The following is a 21,506-nucleotide window of genomic DNA, read 5'->3' as shown; positions in this document are numbered from 1 at the left end:
TGTAGTATACAAACTACTCCAGCTCCAGGATTACCTTCTAACCCTGAACCAGTGGCTTATAGGCCAGAAACTTACTCAAAACAAAAGCAATGCCATTTGGAATGAACCAAAAATAGCCACAGCATCCAGCTTCCTTAATATTAAAGACATTCACAGTACCACCATAAAAGCTACCACATCCTTCAAATACCAGTCTCAACTTTCAACACACCCAGAACACACACACACGCACACACATACACATACATATTCGCTCATTTGCCCAGAACAGTAGTATGTTATTGCCTCTTCTGTCCAAGTCTGCCAATGCTCCCATGGGCAAAGGAGTACTTGTATCGCAACTCAAATATAGACTACTCATAATAGCTGTAGCGTCAAAGAAAAATCCCACCACCTTGCAAACCTTCTCCAACAAAACCTTCCAGTTCATTACTAGCTTTTGTATTGAGGAATACCACTGCCTAACTCACCAAAGCTAAATGGCGTCTACTAGAATCGTTAATTCACAAAGCCCTTTGTTCTGAGACATCTTCCCCTGTCACTCATATCCTTTTCACTACCACCCCTACATAAGAGCATCTCTCAATCTCAACCCACCCTAACAGCTCCAAAAACTAAACGTCATTGCACTGATCATGCATTCTGCATCCCATCATCTAAACTGTGAGACTTCATTCCTCTCCGTCAGAGACGTCCAAATATACTTTGACTTCAAGCAACAGCTGAAGGAGTGCCTTTTCACTCAGTGCAGCAGCACTCACACACATTACATGAACCCTGCAGCTCTGTCATACACCTTTATCCTTTATTTTATCCTTTCTTTTCTAATCTTGTCATCCTTTCACTTACTGCTTCTTCTTTATCCTACCTTCCTCTTCTCTTTGCATCTGTCACACTTCTTTCTGCTACTCTTCCCTCTGCTTGCCTGTCTCTCCATTTCTTTGTCTGCTCCCCATGGTTTCCTTTCCTGCAACTATTCTCACTTGCCTGTTCTAATGCCTTCATACCTCTTTATGTAATGATATGCTATCTGAGTATGATAAGCTATCTCAGTTATTATGGTTGCATCGTATCCAGAAAGCTCTGCTATGCATAATTCCATTTTTTCCATCTATGTTTTGACTTTCTAAACTGCTGCTTGAACTAAATGTATGTTTTGCATCTGCAAATGGGTGTATGTTTTACAGCATATCCTTGTATCCGTAAATGTTTTGTTAATTTCTTGCGTGGTCCTATTCACCCGGGCTGTGCTTGCAAGTGGCCCATTGAGATCAGTGCACTACCCCAGTAAACCACTAAATATAAATGAAGTAAAATAAAATAAAAACTCTTGTAAATGTCCTCAATGATCTGGATAATCTTACATTTCTTAATATTTAATATTGTGTTTACCTTTTATTCACTTCTTTGTAGCTGATGACACAGAGATCACCTTTGACCCTGATGACATCATTACGAACATAGAGAAGATCGATGAAGGCTGGTGGCGAGGTTACGCTCCAGATGGCGGATTTGGGATGTTCCCTGCAAACTATGTGGAACTTGTTAACGAATAAAAGGACTTCTGAATGCCAGAGGAAAAAAAACACCACCAAAAGAGACCAAAACCTTCACAAGATGATTGAAATATTTTACACCCAGTTGTATGTGGATTTGCTGAGAAAAATAAGAATTTATCTGTGAATTTCTGAATGTTGGGGGGTGGGGGTGGAACCTGCTGCCTTTTTTCATTCTGTGAGATGCAATCCTGTTAGGTAAAATATATGCAGTCTGCTTTAGACCAACAAGGGAAGAAACATTATTGAATAATACTAACTTCTTCCTTCCCGGTAGGTCTGCCCCCCAGTTTCTTCTCTTTGCCCATGAATTGTTGCCTTCTGTCATATGGTAACCAAGCTTCATGATAGTAGCAAAGGTACGCCAGTTTTATTTATTCAGATGCTGAATTGCTGGAGCTTGGAGTGTCAGAGTTTGTGCATCATAACCTGTTTCCTACCATGATTTGCATCATTAATGTATGACTGCAGAATCAGAAGGCATTTGAAATGTCTTCCCCCTAACTGGAGAAAAAGAACAGTACAAAAGCCTCCCACACCACTTTCTAAACTTAAAGGCATTATTTTTAAAATTACATTGAGGTAAGAGAAATTATTCAGTCAAGTAATATGTACATTTCCCAATTACATTCAGGTGCTGAGAAAACTTTCTTTTAAAATAAAACTTGCAGGCATCTGTTATCAAAAGGTGAAATGCTGATGTCTTTTTCAAAGTACAGGGAATATCTTAACTGACATAGTTTCTCTGTAGCTGTTCTCTACATAAGGCTGGGGAATAATGCACTTTTTTTCTTTCTCTGCTTTTGTGCTCTTAAAAATGTGAATATTTGTGGTTCTGTTTAGAATTTTGGAAGAGGGACATGGAGTGGAGGTCCGGAACTGTAAGGGGATACTAAGTAGAAGGGACAGTGCCGAATTGTGTAAGAGTATCTGCAGAGACATGAGCTGTCTTTGAGACAAGAGACTGCTTCCTCCTGATGTCAGGGCGAGCCACACCTCAGTACTGAGTATCCAGTGATTTTCCTTTTTTATTTAATTCATTTTTTTAATTTCTCAGTGATTATACGTATACTGTACTTGGAGTGATGGCTGTGAAATTTCAGCTGTTGGGCTGGTGTCGTATTTCATTAATTGCCCTCCTTTATCAAGATTCTTAAGAATATTGAGAACACTTATTGTACCGTGTCATTAAGAGAAGACACATTCTTACCCCTGTCAGCAAATTGCAATTCCCCACCCTTATTACATTTTCTTTATTGAGCCTTATGGATAGTTTTATTTCTTACATTCCATAATTACTCTTTTGTTTGGAGATGTGAAAGGAGGTGTTATGTTTAAAACAGTGAAAAATCATGATTGATATAGATCTAGAGACAGGTGACATTTGAAAGAAGTACCAATTAGTACAGAGAGGTAGAACTGCTTGGTTATTGTATATCCTTGAACAGGGTGTTGTAGCTGCATTAAGGCTCTGCCTAATTGTTGATTTGAGGAATATATGTTTGTAGTTTGTTGTAAAACTATGATCTAGTCCTTCCATTCTCAGTCACTCGCATTTACAAATAGTTCATCTTTAAGAAGTTGAACAGACTTGAAATCATTGTAGGTTTAGTTTGTCATGTATATTGGCTGGTACATATTACTGAATGACATCTGCGATCTTAACTTTTTATAGCATCGCCTCACAGCAAGACGTTGGCCCGTTCGATTCTCAGCTAGAGCGTCTTCTGTGTGGAGGCATGCATGAATGGGCGTGCCAGGGCTGGTAACTCGGCACGTAAAAATCCACTACCAAAACATTAGCGGACCGGACTTCCGCTGTGGCGACCCCTAACCGGGATAAGCCGAAAAACACAACCCCTCTGAAGAACTTTCTAGCACTTTTTTATGCAGGATCAGGGCAAAACTTTACAGGTTTCAGCCAAGTGCAAGTAGAAAGAGAAGTTAAATAAGGATCGTTCTCTGTACTTTGATGTTTTTTCTTGTCTGCTTTTATTAGGAAAGTAGCTTGCATATTGACATTCTTTTTTTTTTCTCAGGCACAATACATAATGTGTTTCAGTAGGTTGGAAAATTTTGACCTTTCTCTCATGTAAAGTGGCTAAAATTACGCCTCCTTTCTTTGATAATAAGTCTTGATTTCTGACTTGTTACTGGTAAGGTTACAAGTTAAACACGAGTCTGAGCCAGTTTCTTTGGACTCCAGAAAAACTGTAAACTTGAGGGGATGGGGTTCAACGTACACCCACCCACTCATATGACTAAAGTAGGCTTCCTTGCCTCTTTCATACAGATGAAACCAAGTCTTTTTGCATTGGGATTTGCATCTGTATTTGCTGGGCAAGTAGCTGACTCGTGTTTTTGTCATGTTTAAATTTCATGACATGCACTAGAATTTGTTATATTAGAAGGTCAGTATGCCATTTGCTGTTGAGAAATGTTAACACAACTTTGTCAGAATAGTTATGTGATATAACAGACACTTAAAGCTAGAAAATTGTTACTGATTAGTTTAAATATTTTATTAGTACATATTCTGTTTACAACACCCAAAGTTTTTGAGTACCCTTTCATCCTAGTACATTGTTTCTGCAACATCAAGTTGGTATTTTTTCCATTAGTTTTGCAGTCAAATGAGACATCATGTCAGAAGGTTACATAACCATGGAGATACGGGAGCTGCAGTTTTTATGCAGTATTCATGGTTTTCTCTTTCTTCATGGCTGTGCAACTTCAGATTTAGTTAAGTATAAGTAACAGGGCTTTTGGAGGGTTCAGGGTTCTTCCCTGTAAAAAAACATGCTTTACTTTGACATTCCTTGCAAGGATCTGAGCATTTTAAGTGATGAAATGTGGCATTCTTTTTGTTGGTATTTGTATCAGTTTCAAGAGTTGATTGAGCTTTTCTACAGCAAGATTTGCTGAGCTGTCTTATGGTAAAAGTGGGGTAGAGCCCCTGTTTTATATCTCCAAACATGGCGCCTGAAAAAAGTACTGTTAAAACTGATTACTTACAGAAACAAATATGACTACATTCCATCTGCTTTCATAGTAAAATGTAACAAAATGAATATTTTAAATAGTTGCTAGAGAAGACTGGAAATGCCATTCTAAAGTGATATACAAGCTGATGTATGCATACTTTGACTTGTTAAAGTACAGGGTACTCTGTGTAAGCAGAATGCAGGTAGTACCAGATGTTTGCAACAGTAAATCACCAATATTGAATCAGTATCTGTTTTAACTAGGGAGCAATCTGCAGCATTACATTTTATCCAAGTCTGAGGTTGCAGTACATCAGGGAGGGAGGATTATATGTATTCACCCCTGTATTATTCACCCCTCTAGCAGTCTGCATCTTCAGAATTAAAATGTAATGGGAAGGAGTTGTAGGGGTGCAAGTCATGTGCAAGTCGTGTTGTCCAACCGCAGAATGTTTTTGACAGAGGCAGAAATACATGCAAAGTATAGTATTCTGTGCTTTGATAAGCTGAACGCATGCACACGTGGGTAAATATGTATACACACACACACAGACGTATGCTAAACAGTTTAGTCAGGTAAGTCAGATTTTCTGCAGCCTTCATTTCTAATTTTAGTGTGCAGCATTCTGTCTGTTAAAGGGGGGGGGGGGGTGTAAGTAAATTGATCGGCTGTGGAAGGCAGAGGCCTGGCACTCTGGTGGTATGAGCTACATGAAAATGTTAATGCTATAGGGAATCTGATTATCTGATTTTGGGTGTACTGCACAGACGAATGTGAGAGTAGGCATTACTTTCATTTGCAAAGTACATAAATGGTGCGATTAAAATAAGTAGATCATAATCTGCCTTGCAACTGCAGTTTTAGACCTGAATTTTTCATGACAGTAACAGAAACATTGGCAGTTTTGTCTTGCATCATAATGTTTTATTACAATACCTAAAGTCTGTTTGCTTTGGTTTGTTTAACATCTCAGTCAAGTCCTCTATTCTGTAGACAAAACTCGCTAGAACAGTTGTAATCTTTGAAATATTTTCTGCTTGAGGTGTAGCTTATTACAAGTGCATCTGTATGTCATATATTTATTCCAAGTTGTCTTTAAACTAGTGTTAAAATATTTGTGTAAAATAATTATGTATGACCTTTTGCTTTTAATCTTTACCTGTGTTTTTGGATACGCTGTGGTCATTGTGGCTTTGCAGACTTCCATATTACTTTCTTATACTATTTGGCTGAAAAAACAGAATGGCATAAAAATGGTGTCCCTTTCTTAATGACCAGTTTTTTGTTAAGGAGTACACAGGATCATTTGGTTTAACATTAAATTCTTTCCTGAAGTGTTTTTAAAGTCATTCAAGAGATGCGCATTGTTGGCACCCACCAACGTTAATCTCATTGCTCTTGAAAAATAATTTTTTGAAGTGACAGAAGTGGAGTTGCACATTTCTGCCTTGCATTTTGTCACTTCATTGGACGGCCACGGTGGTGCAGCGGTTAGCATTGCCACCTCACAGAAAGAGGTTCTCCGGTTCGATTCTCGGCTGTGGTGCCTTCTGTGAGGAGTCTGCATGTCCTCCCTGTGGTTGCGTGGGTTTCCTCCGGGTGCTCCGGTTTCCTCCCACATCCCAAAGACATGCAGTAGGTGGATTGGACACTCTTAATTGACCCTAGGTGTGAGAGTGTGCATGTGTGTGCCTTCTGTGGAAGGTTGGGTGCCGGGCTGGCAACTTGACACCGTAAAACTCCACTGCCAATCATGAGCAGACAGATGATCCGCTGTGGCGACCCCTAACCGGGAAAAAGCCGAAAGAAGAAGAAGAAGATTTTGTCACTTCATTGTACCACTTTTGCATAGTAAAACCCAAATAATTAGAATGTAGCAACATAATTTATAACAAAAGGTGTGGTAAAAGGTATTTCTCATTGTCGGTGCTCTTGTTTTCAGAGCTATGGACATTAATAACCTGCAAATGGTACTGCATCATTTTATTGCAGTTTAGACTCGTAGACTAGTCTTAGTGCCTGTTGTAGTTTTGGTGTTTCATAGACTGGGCTTAGTGCCTGTTGTAGTTTTGGTGTTTCATATACTGTAAAAAGGGTTCCATATATATATATATATATATATATATATATATATATATATATATATATATATATAAAACTCAGATGTAGATGTCTGGGAAGTGTTTAGTTTTTTTAATTCAGTTTGCTCTGCCAGCATTTTTGTATCTGTTTTCTTTGCTTATAGCTTCCTCCTGAGTTTAAAAAAAAAATCTGCCTTTGCTGACATGGGGAAGTAGTGTCTGGAAAGTGTGTTTTTGTATTGTATTTTATTATATTATGCTTTATTTCATAATATGTAATTTGTCTTCTCCTGACCAATTTCTGCACTTCAAAAAAAAAAAAAGACAATCATCGGAAAAGTTGTATCAAGTTTTGTGAAGAGATTTGCTGTTTTGGACTTTTGCAGCTTTGGGTTACAATAATTTTATGTGGGCGTAGAAGTGGTTCTGCATTGGAAGCTGCTAAGATGTAACTGTATCATGTGTAATACTGTAATGAATATTAGGAACAACTGTGTGAAGCCTTTCTGTGAGTGATCCACTTTTGGGCACCAATGCTTGGAGAGGTTAAAAGCCCTGTATTTTATTTTTAGTACTTAATTGATCAGATGTCTTTAATAAGATGAAGTAAAGAGGAGGCCTCATGCATTGTTAAAACATACCAAGCTTAAGTTGTTAGTTTCTCCTTAAGCCCATCTATCTGTCTGAGTATGAGGAAAATGGGTACTGTTTCCAGAGTGCTCCACCTGGCCTCATTGACTTGCGGTCACCCATTAGAAGTCAGTGCTTTGTTTATTGTTGGAATTCTCTTTGTTAAATTTCAGCCTCTTAAAATGCAGTGTGTTATAATGCAGTAGCAAGACATGCATTTTTAAGCAGCCTACTGGTAGGCAAGCAAAGCTTCTTGGCAAATTGTAGTGTTTATAATGGCCCGGGCAATTATTGAAAAAAATTCTTTAAGTAGGTCATTAAAGGCATCTTCAGGCGACTGATGTGAGTTTGCTGCCCTTAGTGCCTTGAGTAGTGTGTTCTGATAATTTTCTTCATTTGACATGTTGCTTTCAAATTTTGCTGTGAAAGTTTTTTCAGATGACGTTTATGTGCCCAGACCGACATGCTACTGCATTTAGGATACCTTGGCACGCATACTGTGTACTGCATCATACATTTTAAGAAGCAAATACTTAGCTGTGTGCCCAAGTATGAGATGCAGTTGTTAGCACTGTGAATCTAGTAGATTTTTAAGAAAATCTTTACATCTTATTTTTTTTTTCTGGGATTATAATTTATTAATATGGGTCTTGTTGAAATGTTAACATAACTACTTGACCTTTAGTTCTCTGACAAGCCTTAATTCCTCTCAAACAAAGAAGCACTATTGCTGATATACAGAAGTCATTAAGTGTTCCACAAGCACCATTCCTTGATCAATTTGCTTGTTACAGTGACTGCTTCTGCTGACTATTACAGCTTTTGTGTGGTGGTGTCAGCCTGTTTTATAGAAGTCCTTTTAATATTAAGATGCCTCGTTCTGACTGGTAGCCGGAGAGCTGTCCGAATTGACTAACTTAGTAATCCGTTTTTCAGGTTGTGTTACAGTTTAAGTACTGCAGGGACTAAGAACAGTGGAGTGTGGCGTATTAAGTGGTTAGAAAGTAATGCTAAAACCTCACACTGTAGTGAGTGTGGCATATTAAGTGGTTAGAAAGTAATGCTAAAACCTCACACTGTAGTGAGTGTGGCATATTAAGTGGTTAGAAAGTAATGCTAAAACCTCACACTGTAGTGCATCTGTACTGCTTTTCTTTTCTGCCGACAAGGTCTTTTTTATTCAGCAAGTTATTGCAGGTTCGGATAATTCAGTCAGAATTAACCAAACAGAAATGTTGTAAACTTTTCAGTCTTAAATTCTTTCCATAGAAAGAAAAAGCAACTTTAGAAAATAGACCTTGCTGTCTGTGCTACCTTTGAAGGTCTGGGCTGAAGAAATCTGTGACCCTTTCTTCAAGACTATCAGAAAACAAATTGGTGTTTCAGGCTGCACGTCAAAAAGTATAAAGCATTATTACTTGTGTTAGAAAGGGGCATATTTTAATGTGTTATAGTTGTCATTTCCCTTGGAACAGTTGGTAAGAAAATATTGGTAACTTTTATTTAGACACAAGAGTTTGTATGCAGTGCTACTTATATGCGTTCGTTAATTCACACAGAAGTAAGGTATGCATCTTTTAGAATTTTCCCCTTCTGAAGTTTATTCTTTAGTGAATATTTTAATGTTTTGTCATGACAAAATGTTATAGCATTCAAAAATATTAGATCCCAGCATGAAAAGATGGTGTATGTGCCTGCTGTCATTAACTGAAGCTAATGCAGTAAAAACAAAATGTCTGTACATAAACATTCATATGTCCTACTGTTGTAAGATCTCTGTTATACTTTATGCCAAAATCTTTTGCCAAACAATTCTTCAAGAACATGTTATATAGTACAGAATAGTGTTTCATATATAATAATGCCAGTAAGTGCACGTTGTAATGCTTCTTAACTTTTGGGTCTTGTGAAGTAAAGTAAGTGTTTTCCTACACTTAGCAGTACGTGTTGGGACCATTTAGCATGGTTGGTTGAGGTCTTGCAGTGAGTTGGATGCCTGGGACTGATTTCCTCCAGTCTGTTGTCTCTTCTGTTGGGTTGGTTCACATGACTGTCTTGTTCCTTATACAGTTAGGTCACATCTGAAAAGGGCCCATTTGGTTTTGCTTGTTTTACCTTGTTATGAGAAATAAAACTGTTTTACAAAATGCAAGGTACAGAGTACAAGCCCTTTTGTGTCAGTATAGTCTAACTTTTTTCCCACTCAAAGTATGATTGGCATTTATAGGTGTGGTTTGTTTTTCAAATTAGTTTCCCACAGTGACACCCTTAACCCAATCACCATCCCTGTGGGGGAGGGGGGTTGTGACCATGTCCTTTGGATTTGGGCAGATGGGCTGCTATAGTTAAAATGGAAATCTGTGAATTAGTCTAGATAGTTTGATCTGAATTTTGCAGTGTTCTGTATACAATCATTAATTTTAATTGGTCTTTTGCCTAAATTTTAATAAAGTTGGCATTGTTATAAAGACTGTGGTGATTCTTTTATTAAAACACCTTCATTGAATTATCACTTGTGACCTAGGCAAATTTTTATTTATATAAAAGTAATCAAACTTATTAACTAGTTCACGTTTAATAATGTTATACTTCACATGTATTGCAGTATGTCATATAACCTAAGCAACAATTACATACATTATTCAATTCCTGCCTTTTTTAACAAGAAACATCTTTATTAAACCATCACTTATGACATAAGCAGTCATACATTTCTATAAATGAAAACATACCATACTGGCACTCCCAGTTGGAAACATTATTCATCACTTATAATCTACCCAGTCATTTTCAGCCAGACATTACGTAACTGATTTAAGCCTTGCCTTCTTTTAAACCTCATTCCTCCCCTGTATGTATTATTCCCACAATTTCCAATGTGTCTTATTAAAATGTTTAAGTCTTTGTGGAAATATATCTATGTTTGAGAATAAAGCAGATTCGAATGGTGGTGTTAAAAATGTACATGTGAATGAACACTTTTGTAAGGATTGCAAAACACTAGAATTTGACAGCCTTTGTTGTAGCTGGAGTATAATCTGGGGCGGTTCTGTGAATACAACATCTACAAGTGCAGTTTTGGATGAAACAGATTCAGGATAGCATTTGATTGTATTCCAGGTTATTTATTTTAGTGGGGGGAGGCATGCACATCCTTATTCCAGGGTAATGAGTCACCTACACCTCTGCTCTTAATATATATTCAGCTCTAGGTATGATTTAACTCAAGGTGGGAAGAAATCGCCTATTACACTGATACATGTCACTGAAAATACATTTTGAATAACTGGCAAAGAACTGCAGGTCACACAGTGGCCTTTTCCTTCAGTCCTCTTCCTCCCACTGAATATGCTTCAGCAGCACAATAATGTAACCACTGAAATGATAATTAACGTACACTGACTGTGGACCAATATCCATGAACCAAAAAGAAGTCAAAGCAGCCTTTTAGTGTAGTGGTAAAATTGCACCAGTAACTTAAGTTGCAAAGTGAGTCTGCATTTGCCCTTAGCCACAAAGGGTCAACTGTTGCATTCCTTTCACTGATGTTAGTGATATGAGGTGAATGGTCAGAAAACTTTCTCCATTTCTTTGGTAAAGCAGGATGATAGCACTCGTGTACAGGATGGACAGATAATTGTAGGGCAGCATGGTATGCTGTTAACTGACAACAGATGTGGACATATGGTGCATTCATTATAATGTCATTTGTACCTCTGCTTCAGAACGTGGGAAAATTAATCCCCTGGCAATTTGGGTGATGGCTGCTTGCCCACTGTATGGTGTATTCCTAACCTTAACAGGGCATATAACAAAAGGAAAAAAAGTTATGGCCAAAATCAGAACGAGCGACTCTCATAATGGTAAGAGTTCACTAATTAAAAAGGAAACTAAGAGGACTAATTAAATGCAACAAGACCAGTTAAAACGTCAGGATAGCCCCTCAGGCTAGACAACCGCAAAGCCTTATACGGTTATGTCCAAAACCTTAAAAGTAGTGTACAGCAGTGTGCTGAACTGGCGATAAATGTTACTACCTTCACAAATTCAGATCTATCTTTGCTCCCCCCCCCCCCAGGATGAAACCCCTACTTAGCAGCCTTTCCCCCAACTATTAGCAGGAGCAAGTCATGGTGATGTTAATCGTGTTTCACTGTTGCAGTCATTACACTTGGGGTATCCTGCTGGCAGGCGACCCGCAGTCGGGCCGAGTTCCAAAGTCTTGGTCCGGCGTCAGTTGCTGTCGCTTCCTCCCTGACGTCAGTGCGCCAGGGGGTATAAAAGTTACAACCAACGCCATTTTCTCCAGTCTTTCTTGCCGCGCGGTGCATGAAGCAAAAGCATTTTGCAAGTGCCGGCCTACTCCTGAGATTTTCAAAATTGAGTTTCAGAACCGAAGTCTTCAATAAAGCTAAGTACCCCGTTGGGGAAACTTTTTCTTGCTCCAGACCGATGTCAGTAAAAGTTAATAATTGTATTTCTTGTTGAAGCAAATACCTCATAAGGACTTTCACTCTTACTATATTCCTTGCCTAGGCCTTGACCACGACGTCACTAGTCTGTTTTGTGCTAGATTCAATAAACGCACTATTAAACGTCGGTTTGGTTTTGCTTTGCATTATTTTGGCCGAAGATTTAATTACATAATGCCATCGGAACAACCGACGACCGGAATCTATAAAAAACGCAAAGACAAAGAAAAGGACAGGCATCTGAGGTCCAAAACTGACGACGAAGCCTCTTCTAGGCCAGTCATCGGTTCTCAGTGAGGCGCTTTTGCAGCCCCTGACACCCGCTACCGATAGCCACGTGGAGACACCGAGGCCTGTGGAAACTCAAGGTATTGGGCCTACAGAAACTATTCCCTCAGAATGGGTCTGGAGCCGCTGAGTAGGCATCGGCTTCTGAGGGTGTTTGCAGACCTTCACAGCTTACAACTAAGCCCTCTTCAGCAGCAAAGGCAAAATCAAAAACACCATTAAAGACAAGGAAACAAGTACAGTATTCTCCAGAACAGTCATCCATGCCAAAGAAATAGATGCTTAAAATGGCCGAAGACCTAATTACTTTAATCAGGTTCCCATCCCCCTCCTGACAAAAGGCAAAGGCATAGGCAAGACGCTGATTATGATTCCTCTAAACAGGTTTCTATTTCCTCCGACTCCTCTTCTGATCAGGGATACTCTCTCCCTCCTTATGAGGAGTCCATACCTTCTGCCTCTCCGCCTGAGGATTATTCTTTTGGGGAAACCCTGCACACCATGAGGGAGCATTTCCATTGGGAGAGCCAGGATTATTCAGAATCCAAGAAAAGGCTCAGAGACTTCCTGTTATTGCCCCAGCACAGGCCCCTGGCTATCCCCCCTGTGTTTGATGTTTTTTCTGAATCCAGTCTGTCTCCTGATTCTTTACCCCCCTGCACCAGTCAAACCAAACAGGTACTACAGAGTCCCTGACTCTCATAAATTTCTTTACAAAAATCCTGCTGCAGACCCAGAAACAATTTCTCAGGGTACAAAAGGGGTTAAGGCTTCCACTGCTAAAAATCCTGCCCCCTCCGATAGGGATTCCAGAGCTCTGGACAGATGGAGGAAAAAGGTTTACACTTCTGCAACTTTTGCTGTAAGAGCTTTAAAACTGTCAGTTTCACATGCTTAAATACCAACAGTACCTCATGTCATTGTTAAAACAGAAAATGGTTTCAAATACAGAAGGTCCTGACAGTAAGGAAATGCAGGATTTATTGCATGCAGTTGAACAAGTGGGAAAACATACTCTGCAATGTGGTTTTGATTCTTTAGAGGCTTCTTGTAGAGCCGCAGTGACAGGCTCTGTTATTCGTAGGCATGCTTGGTTGAAAGAACAACGTTTACCTGACCATGTAGTGGGAAATTTTTGGTACAAACATCAGATTTTGCAGGCCAAAACATACCCACGGCCAGTACAAAAGACAGAACTTCCCTTTTTTGCCAAAATAAAAGGTTATTCTTGTAGCATTTTAGTTGCTTATTCTGTTTCTTATAACATTTAGGTGTTTTAGATACAGAATAACTGTTTTATGCAACTATTGCATAAAACATAGGAAATGATTTTGTCCTAAAATCTCAGGACAATTCCCATTTTTACACTTTTTTTTTTTTTAGCAAGGCACAACTGCCCAAAGAGGGACTGTCCCTCGCAAAGTGGGACAGGTGGTAACCCTGTGTTAAAGTAAAACTATTGGATGCTCCATTACAGCATGATACTTTGGTGTTAAGGCAGAAGAAGTGTTAAAGAAAATGGAGGATAAAGCAAAGTCAATGCAGACAGTGAAAGATTTCTTACAGGTTCAACCACCTAGATTTAGCAGAAACTGGCCTTCAAAAAATGGTCCTTTCCAGTGTCAGGCCACAAAGAGGCAGATACAGATGCCCAAGAGGCAGATCTCAGCCCCAAGGCTCCTACCGACCTAAACAATGGGGTGCTTCAGCCCCCAAAGGAGGGGAAGACAAATCACAACCTTATAGGAAACAGTCCCAATGATTTCCCTCTGCAAATGCCAAGCACTTACCTTTTAACAGCTCCCCTAGGGGGAAAGCTAGCACTTTTCTCAAAAAATTGGCACATGATCACCCAGGACCAATGGGTGCTGAATATTGTTTCTCAGGGTTACAGGTTCCACTTCCACACGCTTCCAAAACCAATAGGTATGCCATACCTGCCACAAAACCAATGGGCAGAGGCACAAAAACAGATTGCTGCTCTTGTGGACATGGGAGCTATTCAGAAAGTTCCATAGCAAGAACAGGGACAAGGATTTTACTCAAGACTTTTCTTAGTACCAAGAAAGGACAAAGCCTGGAGACCAATACTGGACCTGTCAATCCTAAACACTTTCCTAGATGTTCCAAAATTCAAAATGTTAACACTTCATCAACTTCTGCCCATGCTGGGCAAGAAGGCTTGGCTAGTTACTTTGGACCTCAAGGAGGCATACCTGCATATTCCAATCAGTCTTGCAGAAGATACCTCAGATTCATAGCAGGCTCAATGCATTACAAATTCTCTGCACTGCCCTTTGGCTTCTCTACTGTGCCCAGGGTCTTCACAAAATGCCTGGCACCAGTAATTGCATTTTGCAGACAAAAAGGAATTCAAATATATCCCTACTTGGACAACTGCCTTATTCAAGCAGAGAGCAAGGACATTCTTCTAAAACATCTGGCATTTGTAAAAAGATTGCTAATTTGCCTAGGGTACACAGTAAGCAAAAAGAAATCAAAACTAGTGCCCTCACAAGAGATAATATTCCTGGGTGCAAGCTTAAGTATGACTGCCCAGATGGCTTATCTCATGCCAGACAAAGGCAACTGACTCATTACTTTCAAATGATGGCAACAAAAACCCAGCTCCCTGCAAGAAAAATTCTGCAGGCCCTGGGCTTCATGGCATCCTGCATTCTGCTAATTCCATATGCAAAACTGCATATGAGGAAACTACAATGGTATCTAAAAAGTGTTTGGACTCAGCATTGTCACAGCCTGGAGACGATCATTACTTTAATTCCCTGCCTACAACAGGAGTTTCGATGGTGGGCCCAGGCTTGTCACCACAACAAGGGACAGCCTTTCACTTTACCCACAGCCAGGCAGGCAATAACAACGGATGCATCTGATTATGCCTGGGGGGCATATATTGAAGGAAAATGCATTCAGGGCATGTGGCCCAAGGAACAAATGCATCTTCACATCAATCAAAAAGAGATGCTAGACGTACAGAATTCCCTGACAGCTTTCAAGGACCTACTACATCCAGGACATTAATAAAGACGGACAATACCAGATTTATGTGGTACATAAACAAGCAAGGGGGCACACATTCCTACCCCCTATGCAGGCAAGCCATGACTTTGTGGAACACAGCACTGACTTATCAAGTACATCTGCAGGCACAATTCCTGCCAGGAACAAAAAATACACTGGCAGACGAACTAAGCAGAAATCTCATGGATCCTCACGAATGGAAACTAAATCCAAAGGTATTCAGCATGATAATGAAGAAATGGGGATGCCCAGACATAGATCTTTTTGCCTCCTCTCACAATTACCAAATATAGAAATTCTGCACAAGAACTTATCACTCTCAAGCATGGAAAGTGGACGATCCATCATTCAGCTGGAAAGGCCTGACAGTCTATGCCTTCCCTCTGATGCCTCTCCTTACCAAGGTACTCCTAAAAGTCAGACATGAAAGGCCAAAATTGATCCTGATTGCCCCAGACAGGTCACGCCAGCACTGGTACCCACTCCTAAGGAGCTTGTCTCAAGGCCCAGCTTGGCCTGTACCTCAAATTCCTCATCTTCTGACACAACAAAGCAATTGGATTCTGCACAGTTAACTCAGAACCTTAAATCTGGCAGCATGGCAGATAATGTAGCCACTCGTACTGCACCTCTCTCTAAAGCTGTTACGGATGTCATTTTAGAAGCTAGAAGGCCAGCACTAGGAAATCTTATGCAGAAAAATGGAAGAGATTCTGTGCTTGGAACCAGGCACAAGGCCTCGAACCACTGGTCCCTAATATACCTCAGATTTTACAATACCTAACCGAGATGCTGGAAAAAGACCCATCTTTCTCATCAATTAAAATACATGCCTCTGCCATTTCAGCTCATTACAATATGGAACCTCCTATTTTTTCACATCCTCTACTACGACAGTACCTCAGAGGGGCAAAAAATATAAGACCCCCAAGGAGAGCACCAGTACCAACTTGGGATCTCAATTTTGTTTTAGAAAAACTCACACTGCCTCCATTTGAGCCAGCCAGCACAGCTGATCTAAAATTCTTATGGAAAACTGCTCTGCTCCTAGCAATAACTTCAGCAAGAAGAGTCTCTGAGTTGCAGGCATTAATGGCTGTGGAACCTTTCATCATTTTTCATCAGGACAGTGTCTCACTTAGGACAAACCCAACATTCATGCCAAAAGTGGTCTCCAATGTGGCATTGAACCAAACCATTCATTTGCCTACTTTCTACCCAAATCCACAAAATAAAGGGGAGAAACTTTTGCACTCTTTGGATATACATAGACAGCTACAATTTTACCTGGACAAAGCAAAAGCTTTCAGAAAAACTGAGCAACTGTTTGTAGCTTATACTGCAGGATCACAAGGAAAGCCTATTACAAAGCAGACAATTTCAAGATGGATAGGCCACTGCATCCGCTTCTGTTATGCACATCATGGCAAATTGGTGCCCAAGGACATTAGGCCTCATTCTACCAGAGCAGCAGCCACTTCAGCAGCTTTTCTAAGAGGAGTACCGACCAAAGACATTTTAGAAGCTACAACCTGGAGCTCAGTGCACATTTTCACCAAGCACTACCACTTACATCTCTACTCTAAATCCAGTGCAGGCTTTGCCACTGCAGTTCTGCAGGGCCTGGTAGCCTCTCCAAATCCAATTTAGACCCAGCCACCCAACCTCCGCTTTGGGATTCTACCCAATAATGACTGCAACAGTGAAACACGATGAACATAGTACAGTTGTGTACCTACCATAAATGTAGATGTTCAAGTGTATTCACTGTTGCAGTCCAGGTTACCCACCCACCATCCCCCTTTTTATTGCTGGGACATTTCTGTACTTCTCAACTCTATACAACCTATGTGGTGTATTTGCTTGTAGATGAAGAAAATGTTTATAGTAATATATGCATGTTTTTTGGCATATTTTTATCTTTCCAGCCTTCCAATCTGGGGCCACCTGACATCTGGGGCAAGAAAAACTGAAGAAAATGGTGTCTGTTGCAACTTTTATACCCCTGGCGCACTGACATCAGGGAGGGAGGCGACATCAACCGACGTCGGACCAACACTTTGGAACTCGGGCCGACTGCGGGTCGCCTTCCAGCAGGATATCCCAAGTGTAATGACTACAACAGTGAATACACTTGAACATCTACATTTATGGTAGGTACACAACTGTACTGTACTGTACTGTACTCACTAAGGCCAAAAACACAGCCTTAGTGAGGCCAGACGGTTTCCTGTGTTGTCTTTTGAAATGTGACCTATCAGGACCACTTAAGTCATTTTTCAACTACAGCCTCAAAGTAGGCTACATAGCACATGAATGGAGGACTGCAACAGTTATCCCTCTTCACAAGTGTGGACCATCAACCGGCCCTGGAAACTACAGACCCCATTAGTCTGAATAAATTATGGATATGATCAACAAAGCCATTGGCAAACTCTAGACCCATCCCAGTTTAGTTTTGTCAAAGAAAAGTCATGCGTACTTAACCTGGTAGACTTCTTTGAGAGGGTCGCCAAAGCAGTGGATGAGTGGGAACCAGTGCATACTGCCTACCTAGACCTGGCTAATGTGTTTATTGCCTTACCCCACTCAGTTATTTTTGACCAACTCCCTGAACTAGGCTAGGCATAAATGCCTACATAACTCTGCCAGCTGGCTCAAAGATTGGATCCAAAAACTCAGGATTGGTGAGACCACGTCCCCCAAGAGACCTGTCGCAAGCAGAGTACCTCAGGGCTCAGTGCTGTTTGCTTCTGTTTTGCATCTACATCTCAGAGGTCAAGGCTAATGTGAAGGGCCTCTGACTCCCCAAGTTTGCAGATGGCTGTAAATTGGGAGCTATCGTAGATTCCCTCATGACAGTAATGTCCTGCAAGAGGGTCTAACACAAACAAATGACTGGTGCAAAAAGCCATGGATTAAAACTCGGTGCTAAGAAACGCATTATAGTGTCTTTTAGGAAAACATCCACCCAGGTTAATTACTTCATTGATAAGACGCCCCTAAAAGTTGACCCAGTAGTTTGGGACCTGGTAACATATGTAGACAGTAATCTGGCCTTTGACCAATGTAGCCAAGACAGTAAGAACATTATACTGTGTTTCCCAACTTTTAAATAAGGGTATGGCATCCGCATTCAAGGAAGTTATAGTACCAGTGTACTCTGTCCTTATTAGACACATCACCGAGTGCATTGCCCATTTCACCATGTACCTGACCAGGCATATGCATCAGCTGGAATGCCCACAGAGTTCCTCCCCAAGAGAATCCAAAGTATTATCATATTGTCCTGTACAGATCATCTTAAAACCATGTCTCTACACTGTCTTCTGCAGGTTATTGAGAGGCAGTCTATGCTTACCATATAAGGCATCCTCAGATCCAGCCAAAATAGACCGCAAAATGAGTAACACCAGAAACACTGGATCCAAGGAAGGATTTAAACTTTGCTTGCAACATACGTGTATTGCATGCTGTTGAGAAACCCCCCCCCCCCCAGTCTGGCCCCAGTCTCGAGGCTGACAGTAAATATTCCCTAACATACCCATTACTAAAACTATAGAAACTTCTTAACTAACATACCCCTCTAAATAGATGCCCATGTTACATAGGGACATAGTTGGGTAGGATTGCATGGCTAGGTTTCGAAAGGTCCTGGTGGTCATTAACCTAGTATATACCAATAAACCTGTGACTCCTCAAGGTCCTAAGAATGATGTGAGGATATACACAAAATAAGTAGGTTATAAAATTTCTCACTAGCAACACAATGTAGCATGCAATCGTTTGCTCACTTTGAAGGATATTGGATGTCCTTCAAGGATGCATCTGCAGTCATAACATATGGGTTGTCCTGCCTCAGGCAGCCCTTCGGTCGGCCGGATTCCAAAGTCTGGGTCTGGCCTCGGCTGATGTCACACTTTCCCCGACGTCAGAGCTTCTGGGGTATAAAGGCATCAGCCGACGCCATTTTCCCCAGTCTTTCTTGCCGCGCGGTGCCCGAAGCAGAAGCTGTTCGCAAGTGCCAGTCGGTCAGATCCAGAGATTTCAGCTACCGAAGACTTCTAAAAAAGCTAAGTACCCCATTGGGGACTCTTTCTTGCCTCAGCCGATGTCAGACAAAGTAAATAATTGTTTAACTTGTGAGAAACAAATACCTCATAAGGATTTCCATTCTTACTGCCTTCCTTGCTTAGGCCCAGACCACGACGTATCAGCTTGTTTAGCCTGTGCCTCCTTCAACCGACGGACTCTTAGACGTCGGTCGGAGTTTGCAGAAGAGTTTTTTGGATCTGCTTTTGCATATAAAATGCCGTTGGAGACTCGGACTACACATTTAGCCAAAAAACGCAAGGAAAAGGACCGACACTCGCGGCCTGCGGTTTCGGCTGAAACCACGGTTAGGCCTACCACGAGTGTCTCTGTTTCAGCTGAAACCGAGTCCGCGGTTCTTACTTCTGCCGAAATCATACCTCCGACAACCGAGGCCAGAGATGCCCCGGCTGCGTCGGCTAGAGAAATCCCTACTGAAGAAGCAAGCGCACAAGAATTGTCCGACACCATTCCATTGGACATTTCTACTCCTGCACGTGGGGCAGCTAGGCCCCCTGGTTCTATGTCTATTAAGGCCTTCTCCAGAGCTAAAAGAGCTACAATTTCAAAAGCTTTACCTGCAAAAGCTACTTCTCAGAGACCTTCCTCAAGTTCTCAGATTTTCAGCCTTGCTGAGGACCTTATATCCATGATTAGGGGTTCCCAACCTCACCCAGACAGGGCCTCCCACCCTCCTCCTGACAAAAGGCCTAGGACTGAACCCCCTGAACCTCTCTCCTCAGATTACTCCTCGGATGGATCTGATTTATCAGACCATCAGGAAGGGCCATATTCTCCTTATGAGGATTCAGATGCAGAAGACTCTATTCCTTCTGCCTCCCCTCCTGAAGAATTTTCCTTTGGGGAAACTTTGCATTCAATGAGGGAACACTTTCAATGGCAGGGTCAGGATTTCTCTGATTCTAGAAAAAGATTAAGAACCTTTTTACACTTACCACAGCATAGGCCTTTAGCCATACCACTTGTGCTAACTGTAGTTGATGCATATAATGATGTCAGTTCTGCCCCTGACTCTCTTCCCCCGGCCCCTGCCAAACCTGACAGATATTACAGGGTCCCGGATTCTCACTTCCATTTGTATAAAGCCCATGCTGCAGACCCAGAAACTATATTTCAGGGCCCTAAAGGTGTTGCAGCTGCCACGGCCAAAACCCCCTACCCTCTGAAAGAGTCAAGAGCATTAGAGAGATGGGGAAAAAAGGTTTATACATCTGTTACTCTTTCTGCCAGGGCATTAAACTGTCAATTCCACATGATACAGTACCAGGAATATTTGTTAGATCAGCTGAATAAAAAGCTTTCTTCTACTGAACCTTTAGACCAAAAGTCCCTTCAGGATTTGGTACACAACTCTCAGCAGGTCAGTAATCATTTCTTAAAATGTGGCTATGATGCACTGGAGGCTTCATTTAGATCAGCTATGACTGGGGCAGTAATTCGAAGACATGCCTGGCTAAAAGAGCAATCCTTGCCAGACCATGTCAAGGCTAAACTCCTAGATGCTCCAATGGAGAAACAAAGTTTATTTGGCTCCCCTGCACAGGAGATTCTAAAGAAAGTGGAAGAAAAAGCAAAATCTGTGCAAACAGTAAAGGATTTTCTGCAGGTTCAACCTCCGAGGTTCAGCAGAAACTGGCCTTCAAAGAATTGGTCCTTTCCAGACACCTCCAGAACACAGAGGGGCAGGAATAGACGCCCAAGAGGCAGAGGTCAATCAAAGGGTGCCTACAGGGGTCGTCAGTGGCAGCCTGCCAACCAGAGGAGTACTGCCACAGCTGTAACTACAACCACTTCTACAGGACAGACACAATGACTTGACTCTGATTCCGCCTACCAGGGAACAACTGGAAGCACCCTTGGGTGGAAAGCTGTCTTTATTCTCGAAAAACTGGTATTGCATTACAAAAGACAAATGGACATTGCAAACCATAGACAAAAGGATACAGGTTTCACTTCCACACTTTTCCAAGAAGGAGCGGAATGCCAAACCTTCCACCAAACCAGAAGCCAGAGGCTTTAAGACAAATCCACAATTTATTTCAGATGAAAGCTATAAAAAGGGTACCATCTATGGAACAAGGCCAAGGATTTTATTCCAGACTATTCCTTGTACCAAGAAAAGAAAACCAATGGAGGCCTATTCTCGACTTGTCCGCACTAAACACATATCTCATTGTGCCATAATTCAAGATGCTGACCCTACAGCAACTTCTTCCCACGTTGGGCAAGGAGTCTTGGCTGGTGACTCTAGATCTCAAGGAGGCATACCTGCACGTCCCTATACGACCAGATTGCAGAAGACGCCTCAGATTTCTTGCAGGATCAGAGCATTATCAATT

General features: G+C 41.2%; 1 protein-coding gene and 1 long non-coding RNA gene across 3 annotated transcripts in view; one reads left to right on the top strand and one right to left on the bottom strand.

The window, feature by feature from the left end:
* Window positions 1-5,502, top strand: part of DBNL (drebrin like) — a 902,612-nt gene extending 897,110 nt beyond the window's left edge. For both annotated transcript variants that reach the window (XM_044084396.1, XM_044084395.1), the window contains one exon: window positions 1,414-5,502. In XM_044084396.1, the coding sequence (XP_043940331.1) occupies window positions 1,414-1,556 (143 nt within the window). In that variant the 3' untranslated portion in view covers window positions 1,557-5,502. The remainder of the gene's footprint in view (window positions 1-1,413) is intronic.
* Window positions 5,503-6,770: 1,268 nt separating this feature from the next.
* Window positions 6,771-9,718, bottom strand: LOC122812111. Its single transcript, XR_006366337.1, has 2 exons — window positions 8,376-9,718; window positions 6,771-8,322 (listed from the first exon to the last, which is right to left on the bottom strand). It is a non-coding gene; the product is annotated as an uncharacterized LOC122812111 (long non-coding RNA).
* Between the last annotated feature and the right edge of the window lie 11,788 nt (window positions 9,719-21,506).

The sequence above is a fragment of the Protopterus annectens genome, chromosome 9.part0 (genome assembly GCF_019279795.1).
Source record: "Protopterus annectens isolate FY-2018-M chromosome 9.part0, PAN1.0, whole genome shotgun sequence".
In the NCBI taxonomy this organism is placed as follows: Eukaryota; Metazoa; Chordata; order Ceratodontiformes; family Protopteridae; genus Protopterus; species Protopterus annectens.
Note: the sequence above shows the minus strand (reverse complement) of the source record. Positions and strands in the feature narration are given on the sequence as shown.